Source organism: Aethalodelphis obliquidens, unplaced genomic scaffold (assembly GCF_003676395.1).
Source record: "Aethalodelphis obliquidens isolate GAN/ISIS:26980383/991018 unplaced genomic scaffold, ASM367639v1 scaffold11, whole genome shotgun sequence".
Taxonomy (NCBI): Eukaryota; Metazoa; Chordata; class Mammalia; order Artiodactyla; family Delphinidae; genus Aethalodelphis; species Aethalodelphis obliquidens.
Window position 1 is genome coordinate 26,923,101 of NW_020837955.1, and position 14,410 is coordinate 26,937,510.

Sequence of the window (14,410 nt, forward strand, 5' to 3'; positions counted from 1 at the left end):
ATGATAAGCAACCCCAAAGCTTCATAGCATGACCTAAGAATGGAAAGGTTGGAGAGCTGCATTCTTGTTGCCCCTTTTCAAATATCCTCAGGTGTTAACATTTTTTCATAAAAGAATATCAATTCAATAAAGGAAGTCAGCTCTAAGAATAATAAAAATAACATTTTTGCCATGAGACTCAATAGAACTCCTTTATTTACAGTGGAGTAGGATGTAGACATTTTCCCTGAATTGACTGCCATGAAAGTTTTCTCTTTCTCTATTCTTTCTTTTTTCTGTGTATAGCAGTTGACAAATGTTGAGTAGCTTATTCATGTTCATCATAAAGGACAAGTTTCAGTTCACTTCACTAATTATAACTTCAATTATATAGTTATTTTTTTCCTTCAGTGGGCCTTGCAAATCACAGCTGACACTTCAGGTACTAAGTCTTCAGTTTCCTCATGGTGGATAGCCAAAATTAGAACATTATTTAAAACACACACCTCACAACGTTTGTTTTCTCCTTGCTTGGGCCTTTACATCAATCCAGAATATTTTCTTCTGCTTCTCTGAGTATTTAAAATTTTTTTTCATCCTTTAAGATCTGGCACACTCTCAGACTCTCAGCCTTCTTCCTGCTTTTCTGGTTATTCCAGTATTTATTCTTTTCTTTGAATTTAAATAAAGAAGTGACTTAAAATTTGAGCACTTATTATAATGCGAGGTATTGTAAAGCTGTTTATATATTTTTATTTCTTTAAAAAAACTCTATTATAGCCTATAAAATAAGGCATCATCATTTTACAAATGAATAAAACTAGTGTTCAGAGAAATAACTTGCCCAAAGTCACAAGCTACTAAAAGATAGGGCCAGGATATAAAACTGCTTTAAAGCCTGTACCAGTGTTTCTCAGACATTAATGAGCATACAGATTACCTGGGAATCTTAAGACTCATATTATGATGCTGTAGGAGTGGGGCCTAAGAGTCCTTATTTCTAGCATGCTCTCAGGGGATTCTGATGCTGCTCTTCCTTGAGCCAGACTTTGAATAGCAAGAGCCTATTCTGTATACTTTATTACTGATTATATACAGTTATATATTATTTTCTTTTTCCTATCTGTGTGCTTTATTTCTCTTAAGTGGGATTTAGTCGTCTTAATGGCAGAGACTCTTTTATAACACCTAGCACTGTGGTTTCATGGTGGGAGACTGAAATAAGAGGGAATATGGGGTTATATGCTAAGTAAATACTTGTTTGGTAGATGTATATTCCCTCAGAAATTTACTGTATGGAAAAGCAATATATAATATGAGGAAGTATATTATCTTCTGAATTTAATATTCCTAAAAGGAACATTTAAATTACTGAATGACACATTACTCTGTGCTAAGCATTATATTAACCTTAGTAATAATTTAGAGATAGGTACTTAACTAAGACCTGGATAGGATTGATCACATAGCAGGTGGCAGAGTCAGGACTCAGACCCAGGACTGTCTGATACCAATGTTTCTGCTTTTATAGAGGTCTAAAACTAGCCACTCATGAAACACCTCTTACCCACAGATATATTTTCTTTACCCTGTAGACTGTTTTAAATAAATTAAAGCCAAAGAATAAAAATCAAGAGATTTAATATAAATAAATGAATTTCCTGTTTCTTTGTAAAGTCTGGAAATCTGACTACATTGGCTCCACATTCCTGCAAGGCAACAGTTAGCTAGAGCTGAGTAGTGAGTGACTTTCCTCTAGATGAGGCATCACAGAACCGGTCCAACCGGTCTGTCATTTGTTACCTGCAAGGCCCTTTGAGGCATTTGTTTGGGACTGCTGCTCTGTACTCTACAGAATAAGTCTTGTTACAGTTCTAATTCTTATGTTTATTTCATTTTTTTTTTTTTACAGAGTCTTTTATCAAGTCTTGTGAAACTGAATAGTTTGACCTTAGCTAGAAACTGCTTCCAGTTATATCCAGTAGGTGGTCCATCTCAGTTTTCCACCATCTATTCCCTCAACATGGAACACAATCGAATCAACAAAATCCCATTCGGAATTTTCTCCAGAGCAAAAGTATTAAGTAAGCTGAATATGAAGGTGAGCCTCTATTTGTATTAGGGGAAAATAACTACTATGACTAGTACTTCTAATATTTATGGTTTATCAGAATGGGTACTTGTTTCTGGCTGATGAGAATCTAAACTGATAATAAGGATACTTCAGGACAATTTGTGTTAGACAACAAATAGCTTAGAACCATGCAATATCCTTAGCAGTTTGAATAATCATGAATATCCATAAAGCATAGTTGTAGGGATATTTATTACAGAGCTTTCCATTTAACTGGTACCAACTTATTGAAATTAATAGGGATTTCATTTCTTAAAAGTACTATATCTTCAGTGAAATAATATGAAGCAATTACAAATAATACTCTAGTGTAGAAGAATATTAAATAGCAGTTGAAATATTCTCAATTTATTAAGTAGGAAAAAGTTAAGCATGTAAAGATTCTCTTTGTACACATTGTTTTTAAAAGCTGTTTTTAATGTGTTCAATTATATATTAAATATCTGTAGATTTATATGCATACATACAGCCAGTGTTTACTAAAATATAATGTTTATCTTTGAATATCAGAATTATTTATGGGTGATCTCTTTTTTTCTAATCTTTTTTATTGAGGTATAATTGACCTCCAACATTATATTAGTTTCAGATGTACAACATAATGATTCAGTATTTGTATATATTGTTAAATGATCACCGCAGTAGGTCTAGTTAAAATCCATCACCATACATAGTTACAGAATTTTTTTTTCTTGTAATGAGAACTTTTAAGATTTACTCTCTCATCAACTTTCAAATATGCAATACAATATTATTAACTATAATCATCATGCTGTACTTTTGACTCTCTTCATCCATTTCATCTACCCTCTACCCCCCTGCCTCTGGCAACCACCAATATGTTCTTTTTCTCTCTGAGCTTGGTTTTTGTTATTGCTGTTGCTTGTTTGTTTTTTTTGGATTCCACATATAAGTGAGATCATATGGTATTTTTCTTTCTTTGTCTGACTTATTTCATTTAGCATAATGCCTTCAAAGTCCATCCATGTCCTCACAAATAACAAGGTTTTTATACTTTTTTATGACTGGATAGTATTCCATTGAATATATATACCACATCTTCTTTATCCATTGATTCATTGGTGGACACTTAGGTTGTTTCCATATCTTGGCTGTTGTAAATAATGTTGCAATGAACATAAAGGTGCATATTTCTTTTTGAGTTAGTGTTTTTGTTTTCTTTGGGTAAATACATTGGAGTAGAAATGCTGGATCATATGGTAATTCTCTTTTTAATTTTTTGAGGAACCTCCATACTGTTTTCCATTGGGACTGCACCGATTTACATTCCCACCAACAGTGCAGAAGGATTCCTTTTTCTCCACATTCTCACCAACACTTGTTATTTCTTGTCTTTTTGATAATAGCCATTCTGACAGCAGTGAAGTGATATCTCATTATGGTTTTGATTTGCATTTCCCTGATAATTAGTGATATTGAGTACATTTTCATGTATCTGTTGGCCATCTGTATGTCTTCTTTGGAAAAATATCTATTCAGATCCTGTGCTAATTTTTTTTTTTTTTTGCGGTATGCGGGCCTCTCACTGTTGTGGCCTCTCCCGTTGTGGAGCACAGGCTCCGGACGCGCAGGTTCAGCAGCCATGGCTCACGGGCCCAGCCACTCCACGGCATGTGGGATCTTCCCGGACCGGGGCACGAACCCGCGTCCCCTGCATCGGCAGGCGGACTCTCAACCACTGTGCCACCAGGGAAGCCCCTGTGCTCATTTTTTAATTGGATTGTTTGGGGGTTTTTTTGCTGTTGAGTTGTATGAGTTCTTTATATATTTTGGATATTAATCCCTTGTCAGATAGATGATTTGCAAATATTTTTTCCTAACGGGTGATTTTTAGTTTCTTTTTACTTGTCTGTATTCTGTACAGTGAATGAATTTCACATTTGTAATAAGAAAAAGGAATTTTATTGCAAAAGGAGGAAAGAAATGAAAAATGATTTGTCCAGTGATTTAATTTGTAGTGAACAAACTTTAGGCCCACAGGTAATAATAATTGGCCACATAAGTAATTCATGGCTGAGGTAGGAATCCAGAAAGCGTAGATTTCCTGCTTTCAGGTATAGTGTTCTTTATATTGTATCATACTACATCCTTTTGTCTTTGAACCATTTCAGAATAATTGTGGTTCTTTAAACTACAGTCTAGTTGTATAATTTTTAATTCTATGTATACTTCTTCATAAGTATATGTATCTTTTATAATTGTTTGGAAGTATATAATAAGTGAACCAGTGGAAGTTCAAAATAGTCTTATAATCTTAAACAAATAAAATGTACTGTTAACTAGTCTGGTTATATGAGGTTTACCAGTGGTAATGGCATTAGTTCTGAATGTTCAATTTGTAATACGAGGCTTAGACAGCAGTCCAGGTATTCATTTGGTTAAACATTTTCTTTAAAATAAATTTATTCATTTATCTATTTTTGGCTGCACTGGGTCTTCGTTGCTGCACACGGACTTTCTCTAGTTGCGGCGAGCGGGGGCTACTCTTTGATATTGTGCACAGGCTTCTTATTGCAGTGGCTTCTCTTGTTGCGGAGCACGGGCTCTAGGCACACAGGCTTCAGTAGTTGTGGTTCACAGGCTCTAGAGCACAGGCTCAGTAGTTGTGGCACATGGGCTTAGTTGCTCCATGGCATGTGGGATCTTCCCGGACCAGGGCTCGAACCCTTGTCCACTGTATTGGCAGGCAGATTCTTAACCACTGCGCCACCAGGGAAGTCCCATTTGGTTAAACATTTTTATGGATGTTATGTTATTGTAATATGTTAGCTTGGAAAAGCTTGCTGTTTTCAGTGAAATGATAAAAAAAAATTGCATAGAGCTTTGTTAGCACTTAGTAGCACTTAGTTGTCTTTAACTTCATTCAAAACAATTTTGTTAGATTGTATGTGACAGCTGTCATATCATTGTGCATTTAAAAAAAGACTTACCAAAATTGGTGAATTTTTGTGTAGCCATTTTAATATTGAAGAATAAGAAGAATATTGAAAAAAGCAACATTTTTGGCATATTATGCTTTATTATTTCAAGAAAGGTAAAAATGCAACTGAAATGCAAAAAGAAGATTTGTTCAGTGTATGGAGAAGGTGCTGTGACTGATCGAACGTGTCAAAAGTGGTTTGCGAAGTTTCATGCTGGAGATTTCTCGCTGGACGATGCTCCACGGTCAGGTAGACCAGTTGAAGTTGATAACGATCAAATTGAAACAATAATTGAGAACAATGAACATTATATTATGCGGGAGATAGCCGACATACTCAGAATATCCAAATCAAGCATTGAAAATAATTTACACCAGCTTGGTTATGTTAATCGCTTTGATGTTTGGGTTCCACATAAGTTAGGCGAAAAAACCTTCTTGACCATATTTCCACATGTGATTCTCTACTGAAACGTAATGAAAATGTTCCCTTTTTAAAACAAATTGTGATGGGCGATGAAAAGTGGATAGTGTACAACAATGTGGAATGGAAGAGATCATGGGGCAAACAGAATGAACCACCACCAACCACACCAAAGGCTGGTCTTCATCCAAAGAAGATGATGTTGTGTATATGGTGGGATTGGAAGGGAGTCCTCTATTATGAGCTCCTTCTGGAAAACCAAATGATTAATTCCAACAAGTACTGCTCGCAGTTAGACCCACTGAAGGCGGCACCTGACGAAAAGCGTCTAGAATTAGCCAACAGAAAACGCATAATCTTCCATCAGGATAACGCAGGACTGCGTGTTTCTTTGATGACCAGGCAAAAGCTGTTACAGCTTGGCTGGGAAGTTCTGATTAATCTGCTGTATTCACCAGACATTGCACCTTTGGGTTTCCATTTATTTCGGTCTTTACAGAATTCTCTTAATGGGAAAATTTTCAATTCCCTGGAAGACTGTAAAAGGCACCTGGACCAGTTCTTTGCTCAAAAACATAAAAAGTTTTGGGAAGATGGAATTATGAAGTTGCCTGAAAAATGGCAGAACTTAGTGGAACAAAAGGGTGAATACGTTGTTCAATAAAGTTCTTGGTGAAAATGAAAAAATGTGTCCTTTATTTTTACTTAGAAAACCAAAGGTGCTTTTTGGCCCATCCAATATATTTAGACATCAAAAAAGGGAATGACTTTTTCTGTTTAAGAAATCTCTTTCTATAGGGAGGTACATATTGGTGCTTTGTTTTTGTGGTTTTACCTTGAATGCTTCTTTTTGTCTTTGTCAGGACAATCAGTTGACATCACTTCCCTTGGATTTTGGAACTTGGACCAGTATGGTAGAATTGAATTTAGCTACAAATCAGCTCACGAAGATCCCTGAGGATGTGTCTGGTCTTGTTTCTCTTGAGGTGAGTATAAAAGAGCATCTAGAACTCCTTAAGACTCTTCCACAGTTTTCTCACTTGTGAAGTTTCCAGTTAAACAGTTTCTAAGTGGGTGAAGATCATAATTACCGGGGTTGGCCAAAAAGTTCGTTCGGGTTTTTCTGTAAGATGTTACGGAAAAACCCGAACGAACCTTTTGGCCAACCCAATAGAAATGTTAGTGCTCTCGGGACTTCCCTAGCAGTCAAGTGGTTACAACCGTGTGCTTCCAATGCAGGGGGCATGGGTTCCATCCCTGGTCTGGAACTAAGATCCCACATGCCATGTAGCATGGCCATAAGTAAATAGATAAAGTCCAGATTTAATCAGTTAAGAAAAAGAAAAGAAAAGAAATGTTAGTGCTCTCTTAAACATGCAGCCCTATTAGGATGATGAAGTGTTGACTTAATCTGGGCTCAATGCTTTTGAATTACTCTTGCCCACTAAAAGTTGGTAGGTTTGAATGCTATAAAGTATCTTTGAAAGAAAGGGTCTCTAAAACTTAGCATCTTTTAGAACATATTTTTTTCTTAGCTCTGTTTAAGAATGTTGCACCATTGTCCTCTAAAATAATTATGGGGTCCTCAGATGGGAATTCAGAACCCTTCATGTAATTCTGACCTACTTTTCTGTCCTGAATACCCACCTCCTCTTTTATTTACTAAGTTGATTATTTTCTTTGTTGGCAGTGTGTGCATATTTCTAGCTCTGTACCTTTAGTCTTATTGTTCCCAATATCTAGTATGCTCTCTTCTCATCCCCATAAATTTTTCTTTTAAAATTATTTCTCATAATTAAAGATCCATCTTCCTGTCACCTCCTCAGTCAAGGATGATTTCTCCTGCCTCTAAGTTACTAACATTTTCACCCTTTGATGAAAAAGTTTACTAATAGTAAATAAGCATTTCTAAAAATGTCCTCTGTATTCATGTTTTTAAAAAATCTAATTTCTCTATTATTATTGTATTTAGTAAGGTGAAATAGTATGGTGTAGTGGTTAACAGCAGGAGCTTTGAAGCCGAACAGATCTGGGTACAGTTCCACTTGAACTCTCTCTATTTATGGATTTAACATGCCCAAGCTTCAGTTTCCTCAGCTGTGAAATGGGGATGATAGTATTCTCCTCATAAAGTTTTAGTTAGGATTAAATGCAATAATGCACATTTCTCATTTAGTATAGTACAATGCAAATAGTAGTAAACTCAGTAAATGATAGCTCAATAAATGATATCATTTCTTGGTCTTACTGAATATGTTTACTTCATTATGTGTAGTATAACTTTGGGAGAAATAAGTGGGCATAAAAAATTAGCCAGAACTTTATATAGATCTTTTCATTTAGTGCTCTTTTCACTATCCCTGTACCCAGTATTGTTTCCCCACCTAACCCTCCCCCATTGTAACTTCTCGGAGAATAAGGACTGTTATCTTCTTCAACCTTTTTTTTTTCCTTCTTCAGGATATTTCAGGATGCCTTGCAATGTAATAAATTTTCTACAAATAATAACTGTAGTGGATTGATATGGGCAGTTTAGAAGTCAATTGTCTCCCTTAAATGATGGTTCGTAAGGAGTTTTGAATAAATAATTGGTTTCCTATTAGATACATATTTGTAAATATTCAGTATCAAAATACCATTAACTGTATGAATCTTAGTGCAAGTAGTTAATAATTTTATATTTTTTGTAATTTAGTTAAAATTAAATTCTTTCCTTTTGCTTTTATTAGTTTTGTCTTAAACTATTTTGTTTCCAATAACTATGGTGATTTTTTTTTAGAATAGTAAGTTTAATGTTTTGTTATATAATTAAACATTACCCTTAACATTCGCTGTTTAGGAAATTAGCATTGCTTAATAAATTTTAAGCCACACAATAATACATAATTCTGTTTTGTGAGCTGTCAAACATTATCAAAAATTTCTCTTTAGGTTCTGATATTATCAAACAATCTTCTAAAGAAGCTTCCCCATGGTCTTGGAAACCTTAGGAAGTTAAGAGAGTTGGATTTAGAGGAGAACAAATTAGAATCCTTGCCAAATGAAATTGCTTATCTTAAGGATTTACAGGTAAAACATTATCCTGATGATTTTATAGGTATATAATTAAAGTTTTTGTAATGCATTCCAAATTGCATGTTATTCTTGGACCAAATAGATTTTCCTGTTATAGCATTAGGGCTGAATTTTATGTTCATGTAACCTATCTGCTTTTGTCTTCCTAACAAATGATATTTTTTGAAAGAAAAGCTTATTTAGTGATTCTTATATTATCCAATCTAATTTCTATGTTTATTTTATTGGTTTAGTAGTTTAGATGTAGTTTTTAAAAATTTACATCAGTTATAGGAAATATATATGTAACCGTCTTTTATTTTGTTAATCTTTTAGAAATTAGTCTTGACAAACAACCAATTAACCACTCTTCCGAGAGGCATTGGTCACCTTACCAATCTTACACATCTAGGCCTTGGAGAGAACCTACTTACTCATCTTCCTGAGGAAATTGGTATGAACCCTTTGGATACTTGACTTTGTAGTAATAATTTGCTTTTGTGTGTTCAAGCAGTATTTCAGATAAATATAACAAATCTACTATTTTTTTCATCTTAATCAGGTTACATCAGGCTCAAGATTTTTTTATAGAGCACCAGTAGTGGTTGGTTGGTTGGTTGGTTTTGATTAGGTTTCCTCGTGGGGTTTTAGGGTTAATATTATATTTGACAATGTTTTAGCATACTTATATTTCAGTAGATTTAACCTCAATTTAGAAGAGTTATTTTTCTTCCAAATTTTAAAAGTACACAAGCTTGAATTAAATTAGTAGTGTCCTATGCCAAAAGAACCTTCCCTTGTGAGGTTTTAGGATTGATATTAATATTGGATTAATATTAATATTTGAGAGTACTTTAGAATTTTCTAAGTGTTTTCATATCCATTATTTCATACTATCAATGTAAACACCTTAAATTTTAGGCAGTGTAAATTGCCTCATTTTACAAAGAGAGTTAATTGATTAAGGTCACATAGTAATTCTAAAATTAGTAATCCCATGTATTATATTCTCCCATCTGTATACCATGCTGTTTCAGAGGCACTATAGATTAGTGGTTAAGAATGGTTTTGGAGTAAAATAGACAATTCAAAATCTGGCTCTGCTGCTTATTGGTTTTGTGGCTTGGATAAGGTACAGAAACTCCCTAAGCTTCAAGTTTCCTACCTGTAAAATAAGGATAGTAGTAACTTCTCATAGAGTTGCTCTGAATAATAAATAAAATCTTAAATGTGAACAAATCCATTACCTAGTAACTGTTGTTTTTTTATTTTCTACATACCACTATCAAATAATTATAAATTTTGAAGTTTAAAAATTGGAAACAATAAGGCAACTATACAGTTTTATTTCTAGTATGTTTATCCATCTGGCCTCATGCAATTGCTAGAAACATTTGCCTAGAAAGTATGAGTATCCTAAGACAGTCTAAGAAAAAATTTTAAAAGATTACATAAATTGATTTTTGGCCTACTGTCAAATATGTAATAACTCTCTTAGTGAAAGATTTATACAAAGTAATAAAAACCTTTCACATGAGAAATTTATTACTGAGAGAGATTATCACATTTTCTCCAAGAGGAAAGTGATTATAGGCATTGACTGTATAATAAACTTACCTCTGGAATTTTGAAAAAATACACATGAATGCCAAGCTATCCCAAACAGAGTCTCTGGAGTTGTAGTATATGTTTTTTCAAATAAACTCCAAGCTTGAAAACTAACCATAAAGGAAGAGATTCTGATTTAATTAGTATAGAGCGTGATCTGGACATCAGTTTATGTGAATATGCGGGAACGTTTGAGATCCACAGTTGTAGAGTTTTAAAACTAAGAGAAGAGAGTAAAAGGAAATGTGTGTTCAGTATGCATAATACCCAGGATAAGGATCATGCCCAGTTGAACTTTTTAAATAGTAATTAATTTTCTTAAAAAATAATTTTGTTTTTTAAAACAGGTACACTGGAGAATCTAGAAGAGCTGTATTTGAATGACAACCCCAACCTGCATAGCCTTCCCTTTGAGCTGGCTCTTTGCAGCAAGCTTTCAATCATGAGTATTGAGAACTGTCCACTCAGCCATCTTCCACCTCAGATTGTTGCTGGGGGTCCTTCTTTCATCATTCAGTTCCTAAAGATGCAGGGTCCATATCGTGCCATGGTCTGATACAAATCTGCTGGTCCCACACACTGTTCGAAAATAGACTGCCGTTAATGTTTCATATCTATATCTGTATCTATTTATGTAGATATTGATATATTTGGCAGATTTATAAAGACTGCGTTATGTGTTTCTGCTAATAGAGGAATCATAGCCATTTAGATTTTTTTAAATTCTGTACAAAAGGCTTATATAAGTTTTCTTTGCTGAACTTGATGGATGTTGTCTGTTGTGTAATATGATATGCCAGTTTGCTTAAAACATTTGCCAACAAATTATGAAGTTATTAAATTTAAGGGCCAGAGGTAGTATAGTTAGATATACTTTCTCTTAGCAAAAATACTGGGCAAACAATTTTGTTGCAACTTTTCATACATATTTTCCCCTTACCAATTGTCAGATCTTTATAGTATTACAGGCCCTGAAGGTATAATTTTTCTTTAACTTATTTTGAAATTTGAGATTTGAATTTTATATATTGTTTACAGTCAGAGTAAATCACTGGATTTTTTTTTTTTTTTTGGTTTTGATTTGCTCTGTTTTGATCAGTGAAATCTAGAGTTTATATCCTCTGCTAAAGAATTTGCATCAGCTGATTTAAATATTAAACGATATTTGCTTGTTAAAACAACTGGCAAAGTGAAAAGATACAGTCAGAAATTCTAGAATTCCTTTAATTATGTTTCTCTGATCAATTGTGAAGCAAAATATCTGAAGTGAGTCTTTGGGTTTGGGGGGAGGGTATTGAGACCTTTTCTAGTATAAATATCTTTTCTTAAGTTTGGGGGAACAGAAACTTGTAGTGTAAAGGAGTTTTCATTCCTGAAAGTTGCAGATCCACAAAAACTAACAGAATAATTTGGCAAAAAAAAAGACAAAGATACACATAAACACACATTCTATATATGTATATACAATGCTATATAGATATGTATTTATTATATCATAAACTACGATAGGTAACTTTAAGGATTTCTCCCTAGCCTTGTACAATGAAATGAATGTTTTTCTTTGAACACTGCAATATATGTATGTTTCAAGGTTATTTAACAGTGTACTATGGTTTTATATCTTGACTTGCCTTGTACATCTTTCAGTTCTGGAATATCTGCGTCTAAGCACAATATCTTCACACTGTGCTATATTGCTGCTGAACTAAATGCACTTTTCCCCACATGTGGAGTACTGGCTTCAGACAATTCAGTTCAGTACCTTTGATTTCAATCTCATCTTTCCTTTTTTGGTAGTTAATACAGTTATGGAAAAGAGCACATTGCATAGAAGCCATTGATAGTTCAGTGGAAGTTCTGTAAGATATGCATGTGCTGTTTGGTATATTTTCTTTTGCTTTACTGCTTTTAAGGCTAGCAGTATTGTGTGTGCCCCTTATTACAGTATACTTACTTTTGATAGTGTCAGTCTAGTCGATTTAATTTTTGAAGAGACTCACAGAGCAAGTGCATTCTAGATATCATCCTAAAAAACATTTCCCATATAATGAATAACTATTATGTATAATTACATATTGCTGCTTGGTTTTCTTTTCTTTTTTTTTTCCATTTAGATGGGCATTGTAGTTTAAATAAAACCATTTTTGAAGTAAGGTTATAACATTAAGATAGAAATTTGGAGTGTTGTTTTGCTTTTCCTGGCACTCAAAATCAGGACTAAGTTTGAGGTTCAACCTGTAGACGTAATTGGCAATTTTTAAAGGAGCAACTAAGAAATGGAAGGCAGGTAAAGATATAAAACCGTAGAATGCTTAAATGTGCTGTAAAACTATTGTAGATGTCACTGGATTTTACCAAGTAATATCCTTTCTTCTTTTTTTCCATCTACTGTGGCTTTTCAGTTAAAGTTGTGTTTATAAAAGGAATTTGTTTATTACAGCTCTACCTAGAGCTTGTGTGTATGTGTGGTTTTTAAAAATCTCATATCCAGGTGTGTTTATATCTTAAGATAATGGAACTTGAACTTTAAAGGCAGTAACATAATGTCTTTTTTTTTTTTGAAAAAAATATGGGTATTGTTGCTTAAAAATGAATATAGATATGGTTTTTAAAACATTTTGGTCCCCCTACTCTCATTTATGTTAGTTTGCAGGAGAAATGCAAAGTGATCACAGTCCTACATGTAGAAGTGATATAACAGGCAAACCATCTATAGCTGAGGAATTATATATATATTTTTAAGATGCATATAACGTGTCACATGTATGGCTGCCGCCCTGCAAGAACTCATGAATTTCATTACTTCTAACACAAAACTAAAATGGACTCTAATTTCCCAATTATCCTGTGCGATCATACTTAATATTTAAGTAGTTTGAGTATAGTAAGGGATATTGTTGAATGACTACATATGAACTAATATTTTCCTAAAACTGCAGTGGGACGAATTGCCATATCCATCAATTGTCCTTTATTTTTATTTTTTTAAAGTATTTAGGTTTGGTTTCTCTGTGAGGCTCAGTAAATAGAAAATGTCATAGAATGTTACACTGTAAAAACATTGCTCTAAACTTTGCTTTTTGTTAATATATATAGTAGCAAACTGACAATGTCAAACAATCCTTTTGTGGTAGTTTAATACTTTTAAAATCCCAAATGATTATTTCATACAGAAAGAATCGGGAGATGCTAAGTAATTTATGGATTTGACGGATACATATGAAAACAATAGAAGATAGAAACTCTTGGAGGAGAAAATACACATAAAATATTTATTTGTACTTTTAGTAAAAGGTGGATAATACAATTGAAATGAGCTCTATAAATGTAATTGCGTATTTCTAATTTATCTCACTGTAAAAGCCTGAATCATTTAACGTAGATAAACTGTTATACATCACAATTTAGTCTTTCTCTGATAACTTTTGTTGTAACTTTTGCTTTTCATCTCAGTTATTGCTAAGCCATGTATAAATAGTGAGTCCAAATTTCAGCTTGCAGAATTTGTGATTGTTCATCAGTAAGAAAGGGTCGTGGTTAAAGTGTATAAAGTGGTACACTTTGAAATGGAAAGGGGGCTATAAATTGTTGTGTTGGGCCAGTAGCCATACATCAGAACTGTCTGGAAAACCAGGATATATGGTTATTCTTGCATGATTAAAACTTAGATGAAAGCAAGTGATACAACCCAAAATAAGAAAAAGAATACATTCCTGAAATTTTCAAATTTAACTAAAATAAATAACTTGTGAAGAAAGATTTCCTTCTGCCTATACCAGAAGAAGATGGTATACCACATATCCTTAGCTAGAACTTTTCTCTTGCCTTATTCTTTTGGTTGGTTTAGCCTTTAAGAGCCAATTTGGGGAACTGGAATACACATGACCATCTTTGGTTAATTATCAAATCTCAGAATTTAAATATGCAAGAGTTGTAATACTGATTTGGTATCTAAGGGAGTATCTTGAATGCTGTTGTATTACAAAAATATTATGAGAATGTTTTATAAAACATCAGTACTTTGTTATTGAATAGAATGTCTTCTTAAACCTGACAACACTAATTCTAAGAAAACATTTGTGGGGTTAATTTTTAATTTTGAAATTTAATTTAAAATATAAAGTTTGAATTTTTTGTTTTAACTTTTAAAACTGAAGTTGGTCCTCAGTACCTTTTGAAAAACTTTCTCTTTACACACTTATTTTCCTGTTGATAGCATACATTCTAAATGTAAACTGTTTTGAATATAAATACCTGTTAGTGATTAAGA

General features: G+C 33.5%; 1 protein-coding gene across 6 annotated transcripts in view; it reads left to right on the forward strand.

Moving 5' to 3' along the window:
- SHOC2 (SHOC2 leucine rich repeat scaffold protein) overlaps nucleotides 1-12,591 on the forward strand; it is a 112,327-nt gene extending 99,736 nt beyond the window's left edge. For 5 of the 6 annotated variants that reach the window (XM_027112565.1, XM_027112567.1, XM_027112564.1 and 2 more), the window contains 5 exons: nucleotides 1,892-2,080; nucleotides 6,342-6,464; nucleotides 8,410-8,547; nucleotides 8,869-8,986; nucleotides 10,488-12,591. In XM_027112565.1, coding sequence (XP_026968366.1) covers nucleotides 1,892-2,080; nucleotides 6,342-6,464; nucleotides 8,410-8,547; nucleotides 8,869-8,986; nucleotides 10,488-10,696 — 777 coding nt within the window. In that variant the 3' untranslated portion in view covers nucleotides 10,697-12,591. The remainder of the gene's footprint in view (nucleotides 1-1,891; nucleotides 2,081-6,341; nucleotides 6,465-8,409; nucleotides 8,548-8,868; nucleotides 8,987-10,487) is intronic. The other variant, XM_027112569.1, reaches the window with a different exon arrangement.
- Nucleotides 12,592-14,410: the final 1,819 nt, after the last annotated feature.